The following is a 26,536-nucleotide window of genomic DNA, read 5'->3' on the forward strand; positions in this document are numbered from 1 at the left end:
AACCTGCACTGACTCTATTCCACACTGGTGTTTCCAACCAAACAACGATCTGATTTGACTGGATTCAGTCCTTTGTGCATTTCAGTCTCTGTTCCTCTAGTGCCCCCTGCAGGCTGCATTGTAAATTCAAAACTTGGACAGCAATCATACCAGTGACCAATCTCGTTATCTTGCTAGAAGTCTCATCTTGAGTTACAGAGTTGCAACAAGGCTTGGCATCTTAGTCATTTAATTTCATTTAATTATTGCTAAGCTAAAACCTCTGAACATCAGGTCATTTTACGACGTGCCCATCTGCTCTGAAAGATTTGCATGCTAAGTGAAACTTGCAAAGCTAAGAGGCCCCCTGGTAAGCCTGCCTAATCACTGTTGTTCTTCCCAAACTAATTAAGTCTGCATAGTACCTTTAATCTGTGGTGGATTATTAGCTAAGGCACCTGCAGTTGCGTGTTGTTGGAGGGATTCAGTCCCGTGGCCCTCACGCTTGCTTTATTGGATTAATGACTGCAGTGCTTTGTGCAGGTAAAAATAACTGCAGTAGCGAGCTGCAGCAATGATGTCCCTTTACTCTCCAAGCTAAACACTAAAAAAAACCCTGCAATTACTATCAGTGTTCTACTAAAACCTTAATTCATTGTACACCGGCTGGCCACTTTATTAGGTATACTGTTAGGTAAACTGTTATATATTCTGCAATCATGTGGCAGCAAACTAATGCATTATTGTTTAAACGCCACAGCCTACCTTGGTTTTGTTGTCACTCATGGCATGTCTTTATGACCGCAGTGTATCCATCTTATGATGGCAACTATTTGCACTGCTAACTTCAGCACAAAAACAAAGGAAAAATCGCACTTGGTAAATTGTTTATTTATTGTAACAATGCTTAGATCAGGGGTCGGCAACCCTAGGCACGCGTGCCAACGCCTAGGGTTGCCGACCCCTGGCTTAGATCATTGGAAATCCTGTTTATTTCCCCTTAAATTGTGCTACATTTGTAAGAAAAATCCACTGGTGGGTTGAGCAGCAGGGTTGAGTGGGTTGCACCCATGAAAAACTTCCATTGCCAAACAGATTATTCTGCTGTGGAGTTGTTTGTGACTTTATTGGATTAGATTATTGAAATCTGCAGAAACAAGCAATTTAACAATTCATTTATTTAATAAACAATAGTCTCAGTAGCACGTGGAAGAACCATACACAGGCAAAACAGCCTGGCATCTCCTCATGCTGGTCACCAGCTTGGTCATATAGATGGCATCCCATTCTTGAATCATCATTTGTAATTGTAAGTCAGCCGTTGGGTTTGAGTAAGCCGTTTGACATTGGCAGATAAATATTTGGCAAGTTTTCCATGGCTGCATTTTTCAATCTGCCACAAAGAGATTCTGGCATGCTGTCGGGCAACTTAGTAAGAGAAGGCAGTCCTCTACTCACACAGTGTATAGTGTGAGTGGGGTCCTGCTGACTTCATCCGTTAGTCTCACCTCAGATTCAGGAGAAACATAGTGGTTTTCATCCTGGTTACAGAATGCTGGATCAGGTCTCTGTCCTTTCAAAGATATTTGAGGGTGCATCTGGGTTTTCCCATGGGTTTTGTGAACTTTGTGAAGAGAAGGTGATCATTTGCATCCCTCCTCTGTGAGGTGCTTTGGCTGTATGGGTTGTCTGACTTTTTCCCACAAGTCATTTAGTCAGAGTACAACCATTGCAAGAGCTTGGGCCGCATTGTCAACAATGAGTTGAACAATAAGTATTGGGTACTGGACTCTGCCATAGCTGCCCTTCATCACCAAGTTTATAATTTTTATGAACAAAATAAAAGGTAAAAGGCAATTATGTCCCTACGCTCACCTATGAAATTTCCCCTTGTGGGACTAATAAAGGTATATCAAATCAAAACCTACGGTCACAAGTTGTGGGTAGTGACTGGAAGGACATTGTTGATACTAAAAGGTGGAGATGAGCTTTCTTCAAAGGGTGGCCAGCCTTTCTATAGCCCTGTTCCACTAGTACCTACTGGCCCGGCTTGACTCAGTTCGGTTTTTAGGGCTTTCCATTATTTGGTAGCACCTGGTACCTGGTACTTTTTTAGTGCCTACTGCTCTGGGGTTTCAAGTGATGCACGCCACTGAAAACGTGACATCAACAGACTGCGTGCTGACGATAGGTCAGTCAGTGGCACGAAGGAGCAACTCCTTCACAAAAATCAAAACTGCCCTTTTTGAACGCACACGAGAGAAATGTCTTCACACAAAGCAACATGATGAAGTGCACATGTTTACCATTAGTTTAGCAGCAGGTATAGCACCTCCTCAATGTTTTCATTTGCTGTGTTGTTTGTGTTACATAAAAATGAGATCACTGGACTTTCAGCTCCATAGCCAAAACGACCCCATGCACACTGAGGCTGTACTCAATTGCAACCTTTGCTAGGTTGCTGCCCCTGTAACCTGACCCCGAACACGTCAAAAAAGATAGATGGAGGTCAAGTTCTGCAAGTTTGGAAGTTCTGGCTTTCCATTCATTGCAGGATATTTCTGACTCACTTTGGCATATGTGCAGAAATATCTTCATGAAAAAGAATTTATGTATATATTAACATGTATTTATTTAAAAAAACAAACAAACATAAATGACAAATAACACACCATATAAAAAACAAACAAACACAAGTGTCATACTGTATACACAAGATGCATTTTGATGAAGACAAAATTTCAGTAAAACTTCAGTAAAAGTTGGAAATGCTAACGTTTGTTGGGCTGATGGTGTGTGTTGGCAGAAGAACATTGAGGTTAACAGTATTTACAGTTGTGGTCTGAAGTTTACATTCACTCATCATGGGCATTAATGCCATGGTAACACCGAGCTTTCAATGGTTTTTTGAGCTGTTCTTTTCCCAGGGTGGAGTGATTGAACATTATATGCCTTTAATTACTTAAAAAAATAAGAATTGGCTCTAGACGTTTATATATAGAATCAATACTGTATATACATGTAGTAACTTAGTTCTTTAAGTTACTGGTGCTGGATTTATCCCCACGATGTATTGTATGTAACTTCTTACCACAACTGTAGATTAAGGCAGGTCTACATTTTCACGTTTAACTCAACCAAAAAAAAGAAGCTACTTTAAAACAGAGACATTCAGGGGCACTTCAAGTAGTTTAAAGAGCTGTATCCCAACCACTGAACATCAATTCATGCAACATACAAATCTTTCGTTCTATTCTTATTTTCAGTACAGACTCCCAAACTCAAGGTAATATACACAACTAAGAAGTAATGGAAAGGTTAAAGAAATAAGTAATAGTACATAATTAGAAAACATTAATAACACTATTATTGTGTCAAAATTTCCAGGGATCCATATTGTTCAGATTAATGAATTTTTGACATTTGGATCTGGAAATATTATTGTGAAGATAAACACAACAACAAACACAACATGCAACTGAAAATGTTGTGCTCTCAGAATACCAATTTCTACATACCAATTACTTATTGTTGTGCTTTTAATTTAATATAGATATATGTATTTTATAGAGTTGGGTGTGCTGAAACGTATTGATTGTAGTGCTGAGGCGTAACTTTTACGTTAAAGGCAGTTATTCTCCATTTCTGGCTTGTGTTGCAGTTTTTACAGTTTGACTAGCCTCTGGGGAGCAGCTTTTGAGTGTTTGCATATAATCTCATGTCTTACATGCAAACTATGGGTAACAAACTATGGGTAGTCTGCTAGCAACCAAAGCCATCACAAGGAGGCTTTTGGTACAGCACCCTCTGTGTGACCTATTTTATCCATTCACACTGATTCACACAAGCACTTTTTTCTATGCTTTTTCTATGTAAGTGCTTTCTATCTAACATTCACACGCATTCATACTCAGATGGATGCATCAGAGAGCAACTTGCCCAAGGATATTTGACATATAGACTGGCGCAGATGGAGATCCAACCACCAACCTTTCAATTTGTAGCTGATATCCAAATTTTTCCCTTGCAACTGTTGGTTGTATCAGATCAAATTTTGTGGACATCTCTTGAGCTACAAGAGATGTCAATGACGTCATTCAGCACTTAGCCAGTATTGGTAGCTTCATCACGTCAACTCAGATGACATGAGTTGTTGTATTACATAGAAGACATATAGCACATACAGTGCATCTTAGCGGTTCAGAAAAGCTTTGTCAACTACGTTTTGTCACTGAGGATGGAGTGTGAGCATCAGCTATGCACAAACTTGAGCCCCATAATGCTGATTTTTCTATAAATTATGCAGAGCTCCTTTCAGTAATCCTTAAAAGTGAATTAGTAAATTGAGAGCACTTATTTATGTGGTGCTCTTCAAATCTCCGGGGCTTAACAGAAAGTTGGTTTTGTGGCTCCAGAGGCCCCTGAAAGTAACCAATTCTGAATGTTTAGTAGACCCAGGACTGAATTAAAATCTGTTCACATTAGCTGCAACTGTCATCGACAAAATTCCACAAATCCCTACAGCACTTTGTTTACCTTGCAATATTCAAGTGAAAAAAAAACTAAAAGAAAATAATGCACCTCGACTTTGCATGAAGTCAGTGAGAACGCATGCCAGCATGCTACTGTATACAAAGGAATCAGAAGAAGGTTGACTCTACAAGATGAAGAGCACTTGGATTCGTTCATTACACTTTAACCCTTAACCTGTGTGCGCACTGAGCATCAGCCAATCAGATTACAGTTCGGTGTCTTGCCAGTGGCAACATCAGGAACTGGATTTCTTATGTGAACCCGGAATAAAATGAACTTATCCTGAAAGGAAAACTCATTTTACCTGCAGTTACATACAATAATAATAAAAACAATAGTTTGACATTTAGGTGGCGTTAATTCATGACATGTGATACCCAGTCATTCTAACCACATGGTGGCTATGATTCGCACAGCAACACAAACCCGTTTATTTCAGCCACAGTGGACCAAAATAAGCCAATGCAATAAAGCCTGCAATCCATGTAGCTGGAGGGCTTCTTTTAAAAGGACCCTATCTGCTTTTTCTTGTTTTCTGTCCTGTATTCACTGCTGCAATCTCTGATGTCTTAAATGTAAAAGTAATCCCAGTGAACAAAAAGTGCCAGCTTCAGACTGCTCTGTGCTGCAAGTTCACGAGCACTGGGTGCTGCCCCTCTGCAGGCTTCCAGAAGACGCGTAATCAGATGAACTTGGGCTCATGCCCAGGCCTTAAAGAGACAAAAGCTTTTTTGAGACAACAGATAAGCTGAGGGGTTGCTGGAGTGCTGAAAATGAGAACAATAGAGGCTGCTGAAATGTATTACCTCCCACATTTCTTGTCCTTGATGAGCAAGAGAAGCTCCGAAATAAGCTTCAGTCCAGTTTTGGCCACCTCCACCTCAATTTAGCTTAATCAAGCTGACACCAAGAAGGAGGTTCCTGTATAGAATTAATCTCTTCTTAACAATCCTGTTCAGATGGCACTATGAGGTCTCATGGACCCAGGTGGACCTTTGTAAGGTGAGTTGCTCCACTCTCTCCATTCACACCTGGCAGATGTTGTAGTAGACTGTGTGTGCGTTCATCTGGCTCACCGAATCACCCGTCAAATCAAACGTGCAGTCTTTGTGTGTGTGCATCTCCGTCATTGGCACATTGACCGTGTTGGAGTTTTTGTGCGGAGTCTGTGTCCCGTAGGACGGCACAGGCTGCAGACGAAGTGCAAAAACATGTTAGCCTCTTACTGCAGCAAGATCAGCGTGCTTAATCAGCAAGCTAGCTAAAAACCAGTTGCATTGCTAATCTAGATTAACCAACTCCAACTTCATTCAGAACACAGAAAAGAACATCTGCCTTCTCACAAAGAGGTGTTTAAAGCAACATGCCCAAAACAACTCAAGAAATTGTGTCAAGAAATGTTGATCAGGGCTCGTAAATTGACTGTGACAGAAACAGGTTCTGGATGGGCTATCACGACTGTGGCGATCTATTAACAGACTGTTCTTCCTGGCAACATGGAGCACTGAGTTCAGTAGATATGGGTGGAGCTAGTCTGAGGCTCAGGATGACAGTAGGAGCTTTAATCCTGTGTAGTTGTTGGTCCAATCTGAACACACCTACTGCTGTAATCTGATTACGTTCAGAGACATGAATGAAGTAACAGGTCACAGTCTCAGCTTTATAGTCATCAGGTACATACAGAGATATGTGGTCTGTCTCCAGTAAAGTTGGTCATATAAAGACAGTCATATAAATGGAACATGGCCAAAACCCTTTAATAAAGGTAAAAGTCCCATAAATACAATGATGACACAAATGTTTTCAAATTTGCTGATGAGTTGAGTAAATTTGTTGTTGAGAGTTTTTAAGTATTTTCTATTCAAAACAGACTCTAAACAGTTTGCACATCACTACGTTCTGTTATATTAACCTATTACACAGCATTAAAAAAAATCTTTTTAAAAAACAGGATCATACTGATATACAGTTGTGGTCAAAGGTTTATATCCTCTAATCACAGGAACAAATTTCATGGTCATTTTGGGCTCTCAGTTAATTCTTTGAACTGTTCTTTTTCCAGAACGGGATGCTTGTACAGCATCCATCTTTCAGTCTTGGATTATCTCTAACATTGGGCCAGTACAAGAACAAACAGGCCCCGCCTGACATGTACATATAATCACTTAAATACTTTAATAAGAGGTGCAGCATGTTCTACAGTGTCTTTTGACTTGACAAGGCCAAGGCCTATAAACTTCTCACATGATAAACATGATTTGTAGTTTTGCTTGACATCACTCACTGGACTGACCAATCCTGAGAAGATTGGGAAAGTCCAAAGAAAAAAGTAAAGATCTAAGAAAGAGAACTCCAGAGTTGCACTTGGTGGGAAGTTCTCTTGGTTCTCTTGGAACTTGGACCTCAACTTAAATTTGTCCACATGGAGACTTTCTAGAGAAAAGTTTAATGGTAAGATGATACAAAGTTTGACCTATTTGGCCAAAATGACAAGAGGTATGTTTTGAGGAGTAAAAGGTGAGGTGGTGGTAGCATCGTTCTCTGCTGTTGTTTTGCTGCTAGTGGTACTGGTATATTGCAAATGAATTGAATGTGTCCAAACAGAACAAGATAAAAAGCATTAAAACATACTGAAAACACAACAGCCTTACAAACACAGAGTAGTTTGGACCTGGAAGCAGGGTTCATACATCTTCACATTACAATGAGATAATTCCAAAGAGACATCAAAACTGCTTTCCAAAGCCCTGACTGGTGCCAGGAACCTAACCAATTTAAATAATGTTTCCAAATTCCAATTCCAAGAAGAGAGATTACTTTGCCATTGTTCATAGCATCGGTCAATTCAAAGAGTGCGGTCAAGCAAATCCTTTTATGCTGGCAAATGGAAACTACCAGGTGTAGTCGATCATTTTTACCTTTCCTGCTGTGCTCAGGGGAAAGTCTTTCCGACAGAGGTGCGCAATGATTCCCGCTGCAAGGGCGTCACCAAGAACGTTGATCATAGTACGAAACCTGTCACTGCAGAGAAAAGGACATAGAAAATGCCACAAGACCACCTTACCAAGGCCTGATTCCATCCTTTGAAACCTGTGATTTTCCATAATCAGCACTTACAGGATCCAATCAATGGCTACGATTAGTGTGATGTCATCTGGTGGCAGGCCTACTGATGTGAGTACGATTACCATGGTAACCAGACCAGCCTGAGGAATCCCAGCTGCTCCAATGCTGGCGGCTGTAGCTGTGATACTGGAAGACGGGGAGACATGAGGAGAGTTAGAGATCAAAACTGAAAGAAAATGAGCAGACAGCAGGCTCCTTGAATGTTTATTATGTATTTTCATAAAGTTTTAAAAGGCTCCATTGGCTATACAGGAGAGTATAATCTGTGTCTCCCCATGCACACAAACTGGTTCTATACAGATAAAGTGAAAGTATCTGTTTGTCTCATTTTACCTGATGGTGACCAATTGGCCAAAGTCCAGCTCGTAGTCATTAACCTGAGCAATAAAGATGGCTGCCACTGCCTCATAGAGAGCTGTGCCATCCATGTTGATAGTGGCACCCACTGGGAGAACAAAACGAGCGATTTGCCGGTCCACATGACAGTTTTCCAACAAACACTTCATGGTGATAGGCAGTGTGGCAGAGCTGTGGACAGGTGGCATTCAAATAAAACATTAATAGGCGCATATTCTGTTTCGTAGCTTCACTCTAGGATTCTCATGAAGTAGAGAATCTGTTTTGCTCAGTTAGGGTTTAGCATATTTGCTATGAACCTTTCCAGGACTAACTAACTGAAGCGTGGGAAGCAGGTTAAAGTAGGGCTGACCTGGAGGAGGTTGCCAGGGCGATGACCATGGCCTGCAGGAGGCCACGGATATAGCTGAAGGGGTTCTTCCTGGTGAGAAGGAAGTAGAAGAGAGGAAGGAGGACAAGTCCATGAACAAAGAGCCCGGTGAGCACAGTAACGGCGTACCAGCCCAACTTCTTCCCCAGTGTGCTCGGATCCTGCATGTCCAGGATCTTCCCCGCCACCAAAAAGATAATCCCAAATGGAAAATACCTGGAAGAACAGAACACCATTATGAATCCTATAGGTGCTAAACGTGAAGTTTGTCTCTGAAGCTTAAGGTAACGTTTTAGTAATAAACATTCATTAGTTTATTTAGAATTATGAACATAGATTTCTTGAAGTCCACGGAGCATTATTTTAGAAAATTTGATCGGGGTTTTGCAAGAAAGAGTTACTATATTAAAATAACTCACAAAATATTTTTCATATGAAAAATGTAGAAAAACAAACAGCCTCTCCCATTTAAGATCATCTTCTCAGGAACCTCGTGACTGTTCTTCTTCCATTTTTTGATCATTCCACAGACGTCCTGTTATGTTGGGTGAGAATGGTTCTGGTTTAGCTCCACGTGTGATCTCACCAACAATAGCATTCTTTGAGGGTTGATTCAGACTTAGGTGTATACATGCATACAGAATAAAACCCGTAGAGCTGCATCTGTTTGTGTTGAGCGTTAAGGTTTTAAAGCCTTGCTACAGTTTTAAATCTCCTCGCGGTATTTGTCTTGACAGTTGACACATATAAACACAAAAACACAGCTAGTTAAGAATATAATAAAAAAATATATACAATGATGTGTTGTTGTGACTACTTTTCATCCAGTGGGATTTGTTTTTGTGGTTTAGTTTAATTTTTGTTGGGATAGTGACATTCATTTTCAGTAATGTGAATAACAGTAAAGTCAAATGAATCAACCACTACAAGCTTTCATGGCTCATTTACAAAGCCAACCATGCACTTTTAATTCAAACACAGGTGTAGAAAGTTGCAATTGTAACATAGGCTCTGCATGGCATTGTTCAACCCCTCAAATTAAAACTGAGAGTGTGCACATCAGTTTGTCTTTGATTGTCAATTTGAAGTTATTGTGGGGGTTAACAGATTCCTAACTGTATGACTGTACTCTGAGTTTTCATCTCACCAAACAGCAGCGTTGATGATCTTCATGACGCACTCGTTGATGCACTGACAGACATTGATCAGTGGGACTCCTCGCTCTCCCATCCTGCCCAGCAACAAACCTGCAGCACACATAAACATTGATTATGCTTGCATGTCTATGCAAGCTTCAGCTCTGTAAATGTTATCACAGATTTTGCCCATAAATTAAGTAAAATTGGTCTTGACTGGTTCATCACACAACCTGAAAGTGGAACTATTATGTTTTCCTTATTGTCTGTCACACTTGCGCGTACGCATGCACATATTATAAAAGAAGTAATCCCTCCAAGCCAAAAGAATAGACTTCACTGTGCACTGATTATTCAGTTTCAGACAGTTTTTTTCAGTTCTGGGACCCATATATTGTCATATAAAGATAATATCTTATAACATTTTTTTGTTATATAACAAAATAGCAGTTTCTGTCATATCTCAGACACAGGCTTCTGTGTCTGAGATATGACACAAACTGCTCAGTTTAGAAAAAAGATTCAAGGGTTACTCTTAGTAGGCTTTCAAGCAGAAAAGAGTTAAAGAGATGTTGGCCTCACAGCAGGAAAAGCTTGTTTCACAAGGTGGATGAACTTAGGGGCTACACTATAGAAGTATGAATAAAGATTATTTTTAACTGTCAATCATGCAAACAATATTCTAGTGGTGTCCAAAAAGAAAAAGAAAAAAACAGAGTCAGAAATGAACAGGTCATTTCTGATCAGGTCATTTCTGATCAGGTCATTTCTGATCAGGTCATTTCTGGTTACAAAAACCAACATGTTGGCAGTGAAAACGCTAATGATGAGGTTTCAAAATTTACGATGTTTGCAACCCCGATCCCACTCACCCATAGTTGCAGAGAAGATAACGATGCCAAGGACATTCATCTGCTGGCTGCTGCCTGGACTTGTCTTGTATATGACATCTGGAGGAGGAGTCAGCTCGAGGTACACCATGCGCCCTTTGGGGTCATTGTCATCAGGGATCACATAGACAAAGTTGGGCTGAATTGTTTTGGTTGGGACTTTGAGGATGGGAATCAGGTCTGTTTTGTACTAAAGAAAGAAAATCATATTTAGTTACAGGATTTGAGCTTGTAGCATTAAAGAAATGACACAATTCTGTTGTCTTACCTGTTGAAACGTGGCCTCAATTAGATTGGAAGGAACCATGTTTCTGTGAAAAACAAATGACATACTTAGCTTTAAAAAACAAAACTGTGTTATGTGGTGGTTTTGTTTCATGTGGTGTTTTATACAGGTACTGAGGGACGACCTCAACAACATGTGAACATCAGCATTTGATGAATTCCCAACCAAACTCCTCCCACCCGCTGCCTCTTCTGCATAGGAGGAGCCTAGGATTCCTCCATGTTGTCCGTTTCTGGTCTTATTATTTTTTTGTTTTGGAATAAACTTTATTTAGCAGCACCACTTGGGTGGCTCTTCTACATATTGGGGGCTCATCCAGGATTCAGACCTGGGACTTTTTGCACCCCAAGACATAACTCCAGGGATTTAAATCAGCTATGAATAATCCTCCATTTTCTCCCTATAAGCTATTCCATGGAGTGCTCAGGATCATTATGTATTTTAGATTTCAGATAGAATCTTGGTTGAAATAAAACAAGCAATCTTTCATCACCATGCTTACAATACTTCAAATCTGGTTTGAAGTACTTCTTCAGTTTGGAATTACTGAGGTCAGACGCCATCATCCTTTGAGAAGTTTGCAGCTATCTGTGAGTTAGAATAACCTTGCTGGTGGCTGATTTGGATAAGTGGTTGTACATTAGTAAGTGCCTGGAAATGCCTTTGCGATGAATTAGGGGATGAGGAGAGGAAAGTGGGGACCTGGAAAAGTTACAGCAAATGACTGGATGGATGGATAGATGTAACTCCAGGAAACAGCATTCACAGGAACATCTACAATGCAATCACAACTGGGAAGGCTGATTTTTTGGGGGGGAAAACTCTGATATACCTGAGCAGATACTTAGAAATACAGAAAAGCTGTAGATGTCGATGTTTTATACTGGCTAAATTATGCTGTTATTAAATAGTTCATAAATATGGTGAAAACATACAACAAAATGTATCCAACTCAATATTTCAGCCATACTAATGAGAGAAAAGGCAGCACATGTAGGCTGACAACTGTTATCATCAGATGACTCATGAATGTTTACAACATATGAGTGTTTCCATGTTTATCCTCTATAGGATGACTGTCTGCACCCTTTGCTGGGAGGGGTTCATCACCTCAGGAGGTAAACAATCCAACTAATCCTTCCAACATGGGAGTGACTTTCAAACATGGCACGAGAGCTTGGTCTGCCAACGTGCCACAGCAGAGATCATGCACCGCCACTGACTCGGTTAATCTATCACTTATCCCTGCAGGATTACCAAAAATATACTGATCAGCCCTGGACTCTAATTGGATTTATGTGTGCGTGAGAGAAGAAGAGAGAGTGTGTGTTGGTGTCTTTTCTACGTTTTGTTGACCTCAGTTCAGCTGAATAGGTCAGAGTGGATGTGCATCCGGACGGTGATCTCTAATACTCAAAACAAACTGTAAAGCTGTGTGCACGTTTCTATGCTGCTGTGTGCCAATCCTCATTTCCCCGAATCTCACAGAGGCCACAGAGATGCAACAAGCACCATCACAGGACATGTACCAAAGTGAAATAAACCAGAATTATCCTTGTGATGTGTGTTTTCCTCCACAGCAGCAGTACCCGAGGTTCATGGGAATTTTGTTGTTATTTAGAGAAACAGCCTGGCACATTCAGTTTCTGCACATTCACCAAGTTAAGTGTGAAACTTTTTACGAACTACACAGCAAAACAATATGAGATTTAGCGCACTGAATACAGCGTTCATAGAATCTCTCATGGTCCCTGAGTCTTGGACCAAGAGTTTTGAGTTTTGAGGGTATTTGGGGTATTCTGGTTTTGTATTTTTGATCATCTTGTATTTTTGTTCTGTATTCTGTATATTATAGTCTTCTGGTTATAGTGTTATTTTCACATTCCTGGACTTATGATGACCTTGGTTTTTGTGCTGTCAGTTTCCTGATTCCTGATTTATTGATCCTTTTTCTGTCTCCCCAGTTTGGTCCCTGTGTCTGTCCCGTCTCTCTGTGTCCTATCTCCCCCGTAGTCTGATTTCCCGTTTTTACTACGTTTGTACGTTCATGTGTTTCAGTTTTTGCTTCCTCTGGCTTGTTATTTAGATTTTGTTCAGCTGTGTTCCCCAGGTGTGTCCACTCTGTCCTAATCTCCTCATGTGTATTTAAACCCTCAGTTTGCTTCTGTTCTTTGTTGTGTCCTCCTTTATCCTTTATGCTGTGTGCTCATCTGTCTGTATGTTTTTCCACTAGTCCTAGTTTCTCAGTCAATTTGCTCCTTCCCTGCTCTGTCATTGTGTTTTTATTAACCAGTCAGTTGCCAGCTAATAAAACCCGTGTTTTAGGTTCAGTCTGTCTCACGAGTCCTACACTGGGGTCCTCTTCCTGCTTGCTACACAGCGGTTTCATGACATTGCCATCATCTGCAGTCATCTTTTTTTAGCATTTACTTTCACTGTTTCTTTTACAGTTTGCTCTTTCAAACACAGAGAACAATTGTCACCACACACATAACAGGGACCATTCCAGAGTCTCCAGCTGACTTTTGACCTGTCACACCTGATGAGGTCGAGGAGGGCATCAGCCGAGGTCATGACAGGCCCACCACCCAGCCGGTTGCTCTCCATCTCTGTCCCCACACCTGGTTTGATGATGATCACGAGCAAGATGCCGACCACTACGGCGATGAAGGTGGTCCAGAGGTAGTATGTGACGGTGAGGACACCCATTCGGCAACATGCCTTTGACTCCATCGATGATAGACCCGACATTAAACTGCACAGCAAGGCAAGGACAGAGGGTGACTTAGAAAATAGTCTGGATCCATCAACAGAGAGGATATACAACTGTACCATAGTGCTGACTGAGAGGTACTGAATAAGAAAATCTATAATAGATTTCGGCTGCTTCTTCAGATTATTTGTTTTAAAACCAGTTTGGGGACATATCTAACAGCAAAATCCCGTTCTGGTGTTAGAAAACTATTCTGTACTTACTACTTAAGAGAAGACTGAAATTTTACTGATAGAAAGCCATGGACACAGTTGTTTTTGTGGGTGGCCTTCTTAAGTAGATTTGATGCTGGGAGGAGACACAAATCACACTGAGGTTTTGTGAGGAAGGCCATGAAAGTCTGTGTCAAGCCAAATATGTGGAGCTATCCATTTGTTTTTCTTTTAGAGGATTTACGCTTCTACACTCAAAAAAATGAATGAGGTGGATTGTTCAGTGTATATTAATTATTTATTTTCATTTTACTTAAAATATATGTTTTTGTTAAGTTAACATATGTTTTTCTAATCAAGTCTACGTAATTGTGTCTATTATTCACTGTACATAATACTAATGTGTTACTTGATGGCATAACATTTAAGTCAATTAGGATCAATATACTTTGTATATCCACAAGGTGGCAGTAATGCAAAAATAGTTGTAATGAAACCGCGAAGAACAATAAGGTTTCACGGCTTGGGCCTGCTCATGCGCAAGACTTCAAATTTAACTTAAAAACGTTGTTTTGGCGCCAAGCTGCTGTTTCTTTGAGAGGTAAGACCACTTTTTTCTTTGACTATGTTGTGTAGTATCTACATGTCGAGCATGGTTATATTTTGCGTTTGTCTTATAAGACATGTTATATCGTTTGCGTGCGCTTGTTCTACATTAGTTTTACTGGGTCCTGGACATGCTTATTTTGTGGACTGTGTAAGAAACATTTTTATTGTTTTTGGTTTTATTAAGGGATTAGCTACAGGGGTTCATAGGGTTATTTTTTCATTTGCTTTCTTGGGATTCCTTTACTGTAATCCGAGAGTCATAAATATCGAATAGGATAGCAAGGATAGCATAAAGTGACATTTAAAATCCAAAAAGTCGAGGGCGAAAGCCACTGTGACACCATTGTTATGCTCTATCAGTAATCTGTATTATGTAAAAATGGTCTGTAAATACAGCATGTTTCCTAGGAGTGATACAGATCAGCATAGTTATAAATTACAGTTTGTTAAATCACACACTTAATTTTTTAAATAAAATTATTCACGACATGTGAGTGGGCAGACAATGGAAGTCGACAGACCTGGTGATAATTGCTTCTATAGAAAGTTAGCACATGGCAGTGTCAATCTCTTGCTTTTCTTCTGAGTAGTATTTTATTTAGTTGTAATACAATCAATAATTTGCTTCTTGAAATTAAGTAATGAATTTCTTGTTTTACTTTATAAATCTCAGATCCTGCCTTTACCTGCTCCCTCCTATACTGATGTGGTGTATGTGGTACCGCTGAGCTTGTATGTGGTATGTGAACTGTTATACTTTTAAAAACAAAACTGTTTCATAAGTTAAGTTTTCTTTACTGACCCATCCCATGCCCCTGTTATTTCTTCTCCAGATCTGAACCATTGTAAAGGTTGCAGTTCAAGGGCCTGAGGTATGAAATTCTTTTCAAATCAGCTGTGATCAATATTTTTTGGAACTTGATAAATAACAATAAAAGCTGTGATGGCTCCATTAGCATTTTGTGTAAATGTTTGTGTTAAAATTATAGCTTTAATGAGGTCTTTCTACATTAGTTTTAGTTATAAAGTATGTATATGTGTACATATAGTGTATATATATTTACAGTAACGTATGTTGTGTTTGTTGACATGTTTTCAGGTGGAAGCAGAATTTGTGAGGATTACTACTGCTCCACTTGTTCCAAGGCTTTTTGCACAACTTGACCAATACACTGACCAGCTCATAAAAGTCTTCAAGAAAAAAGGAGGCACTGCAGTGAAGAAAATTAGACAAATTTTGGCCCCAGCCACACAGGTGCGTTATTCTGTTGGTAGCAAAATATTATGGCTAATAAGATCACTTTCAAATTTAAACAGCTAGTGTATGGTAGCTGCACAGTGTACTTACATTTATATTAAGCAAGACAAAGATTGGTACTCAAAACTTTGGAAAATGAAAATTACCTAAACATAAGTAAAATCTGATCCCTCAATTTCGGGTTAAAAATTGAGGGGGTTAAAAGTTAATGTTTTTATGTTAAAGATCAGTTTTTGAATGCAAAAAAGATGATGTATTAGTTTGTCTATACCTCCATTATGGACATATATAATGTGGTGAAGACCCTGCCCAACAGGTTAACTATTCATGTCCATGTGATGATTTCTTGTGTACATGTCTATCTGTGCAGTGGATTTGTCATTCATTTTGCGTATAATGTGAGTTTGTGTCATCCTAAAGTATTTCTGTTTTCTCTTCCTGTATCTCTGCCACTCTCTACGGAAGGAAACTATTGAAAAGGGGAGGGAGTGTGTCCTCAGGGCACTACCTTTCTACCTGAATGAAGACCCAAGCATCCTCTTCAAAGAATAATTGGTTGGTAATTTTAGTTTAGTTTTTTATCTGTATTAAACCAAATTTTGAATAACTAATGTTGTTGCATGTTGTAGTGTTGTTGTTGTTGTTGTAATTTGCATGGAACCTGTTTAAATGTTTTGGGGAATCTTCTTGTATACCCAAACTATTTATATTTATTGTTGAATCTGTAGTCTAAAATAGTAGCGCACTGGGCTGCATGTTCCTGATATTGTGTTTACTTCATTAAAGGGTAGCTTTGGCTCTTTTTTTTTTTTTTTCTTTTATTGTTTTTAATTTAACTGGACACCATTTTTCTTTGTTTTTGTGTCTAAGCTACAGCTACAGCTTTTCAGAGGGAGCTGGAACAAATTGCCCTTGCTATCTTCACTATTGAAAAAGCTGATGTCAGCACTCCTCCAGCCGATGTGGGTATAACCATCTAGGGTGTTCTGCATGACCTGGAAGACATGGCCTCTGCATGTGCACTCTTAATGGGTGGGATATATGCACTGAATCTCAGTTAACCTCGAGACTGAAAGCTTTCTTTGAAGTACTTCAGAAGCTCTTCCTTCATCTGTATGTCAGCAGACTCTTGACCAAGGTACAGATACTCAAGAATAAACTGAACGAATAAGCCAATCCTTAATTTGGATGATGAATGTTCTGTCAGATGGACAGAAGTTTTTCAGAGGCTGAATGGGAATAAAACGGTAATTTGTTGAAAATGACAGATAAAGGAAAATTACATTTAAGAGAAATTTTGAAAAGTTTGTAAACTACTACAATTTGAGAGATTTTACTCTTGTGGGGGAGGGGGCTAGTAAGAGACAATCAAAAGTATTGAGATTTAAAGGATTTAATTGAGAGATGATACTGCACCAGAAATGTTGAAGGGTGGTGTGTATATTAGCGTTCAAGGTATATTGTTATGAGGTGGAAATATGTTTACATTGTGTACATTGTAAAGGTAATTGCAATACATACTAAGAATAAGGGTAAGTTAGGAATGCAGGATGAATGTATATTTTGCGGACTTTTAAAGACGAACAATTGTTTCCATGTTAAAATGTTTACAACCCAAGGTTTTTGCCCAAACACTGGTAAAATAAACGTTGAGGGTGGTAAGTGTTAAATGGTTACTGTTGTGCTGTTGCAAAAAACTGAACGCTGACAAGCTGTTTTATTGTTAGACCATAATGCTGGCATGTTTTATTAAAGTTTTATTTGGGATGGTGATATAATTTTCTTTGATTGCTAATATCAGTGGATTATTTATTATTATTATTATTTTTATTATTATTACAACATTAATTTTTTTTTAATTGTGGCTGTTGAGGTGGATACTTCACTTTGCATTGTTAAAGGAAAGCACTTCATTGGCGTTGTGTTACTGGACTGACCCTAAGCAATCATTGCAAATAGCAACTTTGCTATCCATTTTAGACACTAAAAGAAAAAACACTCCACAGACTATACTAGCATCACATGTGCGTAACTCAAGTGTCATCTTATCAACATGTTATGTGGTCTTCAATGTTTTTTTCTTCTATTTCTGGCAGATACAGACATTTAATTTAAAGTCTTGATGTTGCATCTGTCTACATACTGTTAGTTACTAACCCTAATGAGCTGTTGTGTTTTATTTTGGACTGGGTTTACACAAATGCTCACTGAATGTGTTGGCAATAAAAGAAATTTAAAAAAATAAGTTGGATGTACTTAATTCATTTGTGTGGAACCTGTTGACAAAATAGATTTATGTAAAACTAATTAGTAAAGCACAAGGTGGCTGAAAATATAATATTTGAATTAATCTAACTTAAATTTAACATTTTACTGCCACAAATAAGAAATGTGTTGAAGTAACTAATCTAAACTATCTAACCTGTAAATATATCATTTATGTTCATACAACATAATTTGATTTAGGTAGTCTTAAATATCTCTTGTTAATCTTAAGTAGTTTTTTAAAATTAGATGAACTAAAGATTTTTGCTTTAAACTAACACAATGCAATTTCGTGGAACCTGTTGACAAAATAATTTTAATTAAAGTCAACGTTTCATTTTTTTGAGTGTAGTTGAAAATTTGTGGAGGAGATTCTTTAAATCACTCATATGAATAAAGTCCATGAGTCCTGTCATTGGACTAGACTGGATATATCTTATAAGTGTCAGAATCAGTATCTCAAGGCAAAAGTTTCCAAATAAATATGCTGTTAATATGCCTTTGTTTGATATTTTTATACGCATAATTGATGGATTTTCTTTAACCATGTGGGTGAGGAAACATATGTGGTAACACACCGACTGTGATTTGCAACAAAACTCCTGCTGATAGATTCAGTCTCAGTTAGAAGGCTCTGTTGTTCCTGGAAAAACAATTTACACACAAGCTGGACTGTTCCTAACAAACAGGTAAAATACTGCATGTTTAACTAAAATAACTGTAATAATAATAATAATAATTTACCACAACTGGCACAGTTCATGTTTAAAGTCATAGATAGATACACTCTCTGGAGAGTGCAAAGCTGACCTGCAGAAAAACAACACACAGGAAATACAGCAGGCTCAAATGAAGTGGGATGATCCTTTAAGGTGCTTTTGTTAAAACAAGAGATTTAACATCACAGCCTTCTAATTCTAAGAGTTCTATAGGGGGCTTTTCTCTTCTCGTGGGTTCATGTGGCCAGAGTTTCAAATAATGAGATCAGTAATCCCTGCAAGCCACAAACTCAGGCTTCAGACTGTTCTAAAGGTCGTATCCTTAAATGTGCATCTATGGTTGTGAACACAGAAGCCCCACTAACCTGCGTCTTCAGCCTTTGAGTTGAAGAAGTTTGAGAGGAGCATCTTATCAGAAGAAAGTTATATTAAAGGGGGAGGAGCTAAAATAGCTTATTTCCAATGTTTCAGACAGAGGATGAACTTAGGGTCTGCGCTAAGGCCCAGTATAAAAAATTATTATTTGATTGGGACTATTTCTCACCCTAGGACAGCTAGGACAGCGTTCAAAGCCCACGTGCATGACTGGATGGATTATTTGAATCATACAAAGCTACTCTAGTACAAGAATACAAAGCTGAGCAAAACAGTCCACTTTAAGGAAATCTAACTGCACCCTACAGAATGCAGACTGTTGTAAAGCCTCATGGTTCTGATTGCAGTGATTTTGTCGTACAGTGTGTTGGTACATTGACCCACCTGGACGTGATGAGAGGAAGGATGAGCATCTTCAGCATCCTCATCAGCAGCTCACCAGGAAAAGAGAAGTAGATCTTGGCCTGTAGAGACAAAACAATCACTTTTTTAAAAATAACAAAGGTTTTCACTTGTAATCTGTCAGACCTAAAATGTTCATTTAAGGTCTGAAATGCAGCTCTGTGTAACAGTTTAAACAGATTTCATTCATTTAGATTTGATAAGTTGAATCACATGAATTTCTCTGAAAGTTTTAACCAAGAGGTTAATGTAAAAGAAATTGATTAACAAAGCTAAAGTTTTGTTTCATGGCCTTAAACTTTTAGTTGGAACAAAACTTTGGACAGATTTTATGGAGAGACGGAGCCACAGATTGGTCATACACCCACAGAGGGTGACACACTGGACATGACGCACATCGTGCGGAGTCATTGAAAACTTCATAAACTCAGTTCACATAACGGATAATTACAACAGGCCATTTGTTCATACAGAAACTCTGGGTCCATGCTTAAAAAGATATGACGTTTTTAGATAATTGAATTTGACAGGAGTTCCATATATTTCCATTAAATAATGTTAGCATGCAAGTCTGAAATGTGTTTTCACAGAGTTACAGCACAACCTGGTTTCCAATCCTCCACGGAGATTTCAGTTTCCAAATTTTCAATCCAAGCATTTATCTTACATTCACTTTGTCTGGTGCACCGGTTTGGCTGCTCCTTAATAAAAGTCTCAACCAATTGGCAGGTATAGAGAAAATATTCAGTGAGAAGCAGTTCTCTGTTTGAAAATGCCTCATTGCTGCCAGAGGTCAGAAGATGATAAGATATAATAACCACTAAATACAACCAAAGTATGTGAATTACATCAAGCCTTAAAGCAGATGAGCTACAGCAGCAGCTAAGAATGCAAAACCACACAGGCTCACCAAAATGGCACTAAAGAATATTGGAGAAAATGTTGCCTGGTCTGATGAGTCTTCATTTCCGGTGCAACATTTGGAAGGTAGAATTAGAGTTTGGTGTAAACAGCATGAAAGCATGGTTCTAACCTGCCTACAAACAGCTTATACCGGATGTGGAGGTGTAATCGTGAGCAGATTCTTGTCAAACGTTTGGTGCTTTAGTACCAACTGAGGATCATTTACATGCCACAGCCTGACCGACCTCCACAGTCACCAGATCTCAGTCCAGTGGAGCACCATCGGGATATGGTGGAACATGAGATTTCAATCATGGATGTAGAGCTGACAAATCTGGGGCAACTTTGTGATGCTATAATGTCTAATAATGTCCATCTGGACCAAAATCTCTGAGGACCTTCCAGCACCTTGTTGAATCTATGCCACAAAGAATTCATGAAGCACTGAAAGCAAAAACGCGGTCCTAACAGGAACTATCAAGGTGTAACTAATTAAGTGGCCAGTGAGCTATATACTGTTATGTTATATCCTTTCATCTGATCTATTTTAATTCTTTTTACTTGATTATATCATCCCTCTGTTCAGCACTTTGGAAGACACTTGATGTCCTTTAAATGTGCTATTTAAATAAAGATGACTTGACTTGACTGTAAACTCTTATGAACAGGTTCTGATGAAAATTTGAGACTGAGTATTTATCAGAAATCAAACACATCAGGTCCTCAATCCTGTCTCATCTGTTATAGACAAATCAAATTTAAACAGTAACATATTTCAACAATATTTATGATCACAGTGCTGCCTTTTATTGATACTTGGTTACCTAATTACTTAGTTATGATTATTTAGTTTATTTATCTTTCAGAATGATGGAGCTGGATTGACAAAGTGTTGGCCACTTTGCGTATTATCTCTATCTGTAGCTAAAAATAGTCACTGTTAGTCAGGATGTGTTTCTAAAGTCTGCTGATATGACACAGACCAGTCGTGCTTTAGTTGCATCATTTCTGTAGTTCTCTTCTCTTTCACTTTTTAAATTCAGTTTAGGACCAAACTAAATGGTATGTAAAAGTAAATAAAAACAAAAAACGTTAATTCCACAAGGATGCAAGAATAAATCTCTGTGTCATAACACATAATCTAAATACTGTGATTACTCTCAGCTTTCTAAAAAAGCAGCTCATTCATAATGTTTTTTTTCTGAGTTTATTTTTCATAAAACTGCTTATAAAACCAAGTTTATATAAAGTGCATTTAACTTAAAATGAAGAAGAAGTCTTTCACTTTCCTATTCTCTCATAAATTTGCAGGATTGACATTATTTTATTTATTATTTATGTTTGAGGAAACAAGTTTGCATATTTGAATTAAACCAACATATATACCTGATACAGGCAGGCAAATTAAAATAAATTAATTAGTGAGTGTTTAAGGAACAGCTTGTCCATGCCCACTATGATATCACCGACATGTTGGTCTCCTTAAGCTGTGTTTAATGTGTTCTAGAAATAAACTTGACTGGCTGACTTAGAAAGAACAGGAGAGTCACTGAGTGGTCCAGCTGTAATCGGCCGGGGGTGACTGTAGTCTGGCTGAGAGGGATCAATTCTTCTCGGAAAGACCGTTCACACACAAACGGAACTATTTTTAACAAGTACATGCTCTGAAGTGCATGTGCTCATAGGTCACAGTCTTACTTCACATAACTGAGTTGTTTTGTTGGGTTTTCAGAATCTGCAGACACACAGATTGACAATGATGGAGACTGAAATCACATCAACATTTTCAGATTAAGTTAATCTCAGTTAACTTTAAAATCTTTGTTTGATTTGTGAAACAAGGCACAGAGGTGTCATTCTGCTCATGCTTGCAACAAATATTTACATTTACAAATGTAAATAGTTTTATTTCTCATCTGTAACTGTAATCTTTTTAGATGAACATTTCTAACCTAGTTGGTTTTATTTATTAACATTATATTAGAAGTGTATAATTAGTAACTGTTAAACAATAGCTTAAGAATTTATCCTATGATATCAGGTTGAAATGTAAAAACTGTAGATAAATGAAAAAACTCATTTTGTCTTCTGAAATTGTTATTATTATTGTACGAGCTGCTGTGCAATATAAAGCTCCTTGAGGCGACTATTGTTGTGATTTGGTGCTATATAAATAAAATTGAGCCACTTCTTACATGGACGGATTAACGTTGGTGGATTTGGACTGGTTGCTCTTAAAGCTCTGTGACACTGTTTTTCTTCAACTGCAGTGTGTACTCCAGAGAATTAACAGGCCTCTAAATTTCTTGGAAAAGTTCCCGTCAACATGGAAACTTAACAGAACAGTTGGACTGAAATTAAGTGGCACTGCATATCCTGCATATCCTGCATATCCTGCATATCTGAAACTGCACGGTGCTATATTTATATGTAATCCTATGAGTATCAGGTTGAAATGTAAAAACAGCTATTTAATATGCTTAGTACATTCAGCTTTGCAACCAAACATGCTCAAACTCCTGCAAATACAAAATGAAATATTCTGTTTGATATTTGTCCTCAATATGACCAAAACAGTTTGATCATCTTTGCTCTGCAGCTGTTTAGAATTATAAACACATATCTGGATAATTAGTTTCTGGTGCAAACTTTAGTTTTCCCCTTTGTCTCTCTTTGGTTTGTATATTCATCTTTTAACAGTAAGAACTCAATGGACAATGTAAAAACACATCTTGTTATGAAATGACATTTGTTTAATTTTATTTTTTAAACGTTCATATAGTTCTTCACAGTGGTGACCGGAACACAATACCTGTGCTGGGTTAATATGTTATAAAGTAACTTGTTACTGTTATCCATAATTACACTACAGTTACAGTTATATTGACACTTGTGTTATAAAGCTTATCTGCTTGCTGCATATAGAAAGCATAAAAGGACAAAAGTGTGCAAACTGCATCCAGGACAGAAAAACGGCATTATTCTGTCAAATTTGGGCTTTTGCAAGCGTCTGCAGAGATACTGTGCAATCATGAAGCTAGCCAACACCCCAGAGTGATGTCACAGCTGAGTAATTTGGGTAATGCAGTAATGTAACACATTACTGTATGAAATGTAATAATCACATTACAGTTACAAGTATGTTGTTATGTTACACAGGTTCTTCAGAAATCCACATGATGGGGAGATCAGAAAGATCTGATCAGAAAGAAACATCAATCATGTCTTTGTCTTTTTGGACCTGAGCTACCAGCAGCCAGCTGACTTTTGAAATGAAGCAATAGACACTACTTTTACTTTCAATGCACAAAAGGCCAAAAGCGTGATGGTGAAAAGCAAACTGCGTCCAGGACGGACGCAACTGCGTTTATAACAGAGCATGGGCTCCTTGCAAGCTGCACAGACAGCATATTTACACAAAACTAAAGTGCTGAGTGCATGTTGACCCCAGGCCAGCAGGTAGAGCCCAAACGTAAGGCAACAGAAGCAAGGATAAGCCTTTCTACCTCTTCATGTTGCTACAGTAGAATCGCTGCAGTGATTTCTTTGAAGTCCCTTTGGCCATGTTTTAAATTTTGTTGTGATGCTGAGCTTTGTGTTGTGTTGTGGGACTGGATTCAGGATTTCAATCCAATGAGCAAGAAAAAATTGATATAAACTAGAAAATAAGAAGCACAATCTATATTACTATGTTGCTAATCAATCACATATAAAAACAATTTTCACCATCCTTTATTTCTCCCCCTCTGTTGGGTTCAGACCTGGACTTGTGGTGGGTTTCATTCTGGATCTAGCCTGGCCATTCTAGGACTTTCACAGTTTTCCTGAAGCCTGTCTTTTTCTTTCTTGTTTACAGTAATGACTGTGTCAAATTCCCTGTGAATTATTCATCAGGTTTGTCACACTTTAAAAAAAAAATTCTGGTTCTTCTTGTAGAATATAGCAAACTTAGCTATGCTGGAGAAGTATAGTTGCTGCACATTATCACTTTTCAGGCCCCTCCAGGGACTTAGACTCTGTAAATAAAGAGGTACCTTGTTGAAATGTAAATGCTGTAATGTTTTTAAAATCAGGATTTATTTTCCTACATCCATCTTTCCCTCTCTAATAGTGGGTCTCCCATTTGCTGCTGCAGAAGAATTAAACTCAACACCACCACAGAAGACACAACAATGATGTCTTCTGTAAAGTTCACCAGGCTTCGTAAAGGAACTCTGGATCTCATTCAAGGTGTGCGAAAGGGTCTTGAGGTGACTGTTTTTGGCACTATGTAATTAAAACTGAACTGAATTCAAGGAAACTGATTCAGTTCATTTCACTGTTATTTATATAGTGACAGTTTACACCAGCAGTCAGTTACCAACGTAGTCTTTACACTCAGATTTTAAATTCGATTTTGGCTGAAATATGGATCAAAGGAAGAGAAACCAATATGGGAGAATTCCCTGTCAGTACTCACAGCAGTATTCTACATCAACTGAAAGACTTTTCCAGGAGCTTTTAGAGCAAACTAAGTTTTCAGCATCACTCAACGACAACATGTTTGTCGTTGAGTGATGCACTAACTAAATTGCAAAAATGATAGAAGAGAGCCCTACATGTTACTTTAATATGTGCGTTAAAGGACATGTCCTGGCCATAAGCAACTCCAAGATTCTTCAAAGTGTTACTGGGGGCCTAGGTAATGTCATTCAGAGCAAACATTTAGTTGTACACCATGTTTCTAATATTTTAGGGCCAAATATAATAACCCCAGTTTTGTCTGAATTCAGCAAATTAGAGGTAATCCAGGCCTTTGTGTTTTTAGACATAGCAATGAAAACGTATGCAGTGTTTTCTAATAATATTGTGTAAGGGAAGCTTGTATAATGTATGTGTCATTTAAACAATAATGGTTCCAGCACAGAACCCTGGGGGACTCCTTAACTAACTTTTGTGTGCAGAGCTTTCTCATTTACATGCAAACTGGAGACTATTAAACAGATATGATTTCATTTAATGGAAGACCTAATTTCTGTAGTAAAATAATGTAGTTTGTATCTGCGATCTCGTTCTTCACTACCAACAGCTCGTGACCATGGGTGAGGGTACAGACGTGGATTGATGGGTAATTTGAGAACTTCGCTTTTACACTCAGCTCTCTCCTTGCCACGATGGACCGGTACAGCGTCCGCATCACTGCAGCCCAGCACCAATCCGCCTGCCGAGCTCCCGCTCCCGTCACTCGTGAACAAGACCCCGAGATACTTAAACTCCTCCACTGGAGTTTAGGAGAAGTGGAGGAGAAGGCTCTAACCTTTGTATTAAAATGTCAAAAGTTCTGCAGTTTTTTTTCAGTTTGTTAATTTACCTTCTTTTTTATTTCCTGTTTTCTTGTGTTACAGTTTTTTGTTAATTTGGTAACTCTTCCATCCCTCTCTGCTACTGTGTGTTTTGTATACTTTTTACTTATTTCCACAAAAAATATATAAAACAAATATAAAACTAAACAAAACCAAACAAACAAACAAAAGTAATAAACACAGAAGCTGAAATTTAAATTTAACAAGATATATCACAATAAATCGAGGCACGTAAAGGCAATGTAAAGACATTTGAAATAAAAATATCAACACAAAGCTTTAGGTTATTTTAAATATTACTATCAGCTACAAAGGAAAATGTAAACATAGAAGCTGAAATTTTACATCCTAACAGAGTGTTTAAAGGATCAGCAGAAAGCTGAGAGAAGTAATTAACAGGAAAAGTGTTGGACAGTATCAATACAGGAGCTTAAAGGTGAGCTCCTGCCAGGTGAAGGCTGACATCACCACTGAAGGTGACTTAACAGGATATTTGAAGGAAAGTGTGTAAGAAGAAGTCCAGTCGACATAATGACGTGACGTAAATATGAAGCTGAGAGTTTAATGGCATTCTGTTTGCTGTAAGGTGAACTGTACCTGTGAAGACATCTGACTTCCTCTCAACATAAAGCCTAGCGTGCAGCCGGTGATCACAGAGATGACTGACAGCGTGAGCAGCCCATTCCTCTTAAAGAAATTCTTCACGGTCCTCAGGTCCCCCTTTACTGTCTTCAGGAGGAAAGTCTTAATTTGGTCCCCCATCGTCCTCCCTGCATTTCCAGGCGCGTACGAACTGCTGTCAGAGCGCGCCTCCTCCTCAACGTTCGGTAACAGAAGTTCCTCCATACCTGCTAAGATCTGAGCGTTTATACGTGTGGCTGGCAGGCAGACAAACCTGTGAGACCCAACCTTTTCCACTAAAGGATTAAATGATCACTGATCAGAGCCAAGGCAGCTCTGCGGACAGCCAGGCAGACTTACAGGACTAAGAGGCTTAAAGAGGTGGAGGAAATATCACAGGCCTTTGGCATCTGGTCCTGCTGCTACACTCAATCGTGTTG

At 38.6% G+C, this 26,536-nt stretch overlaps 1 protein-coding gene and 1 long non-coding RNA gene across 3 annotated transcripts; one reads left to right on the top strand and one right to left on the bottom strand.

Moving 5' to 3' along the window:
• Positions 1–5,537: 5,537 nt before the first annotated feature.
• On the bottom strand, positions 5,538–26,321 carry slc1a8a (solute carrier family 1 member 8a). Its single transcript, XM_031756192.1, has 11 exons — positions 26,073–26,321; positions 19,213–19,292; positions 13,217–13,432; positions 10,660–10,702; positions 10,374–10,581; positions 9,513–9,612; positions 8,348–8,581; positions 7,972–8,166; positions 7,630–7,764; positions 7,431–7,533; positions 5,538–5,702 (listed from the first exon to the last, which is right to left on the bottom strand). Exons 1-11 carry the CDS (start codon positions 26,319–26,321, stop codon positions 5,538–5,540), a joined length of 1,728 nt encoding a protein of 575 aa, XP_031612052.1.
• On the top strand, positions 14,114–16,738 carry LOC120433069. Of its 2 annotated transcripts, none has more exons than XR_005608294.1 (6): positions 14,114–14,203; positions 14,885–14,950; positions 15,045–15,083; positions 15,311–15,466; positions 15,935–16,024; positions 16,340–16,738. It is a non-coding gene; the product is annotated as an uncharacterized LOC120433069 (long non-coding RNA). The 2 variants fall into 2 exon arrangements; XR_005608293.1 differs by having other exon boundaries at positions 14,141–14,359.
• Positions 26,322–26,536: the final 215 nt, after the last annotated feature.

Source organism: Oreochromis aureus, linkage group 15, assembly GCF_013358895.1.
Source record: "Oreochromis aureus strain Israel breed Guangdong linkage group 15, ZZ_aureus, whole genome shotgun sequence".
Classification (NCBI taxonomy): domain Eukaryota; kingdom Metazoa; phylum Chordata; class Actinopteri; order Cichliformes; family Cichlidae; genus Oreochromis; species Oreochromis aureus.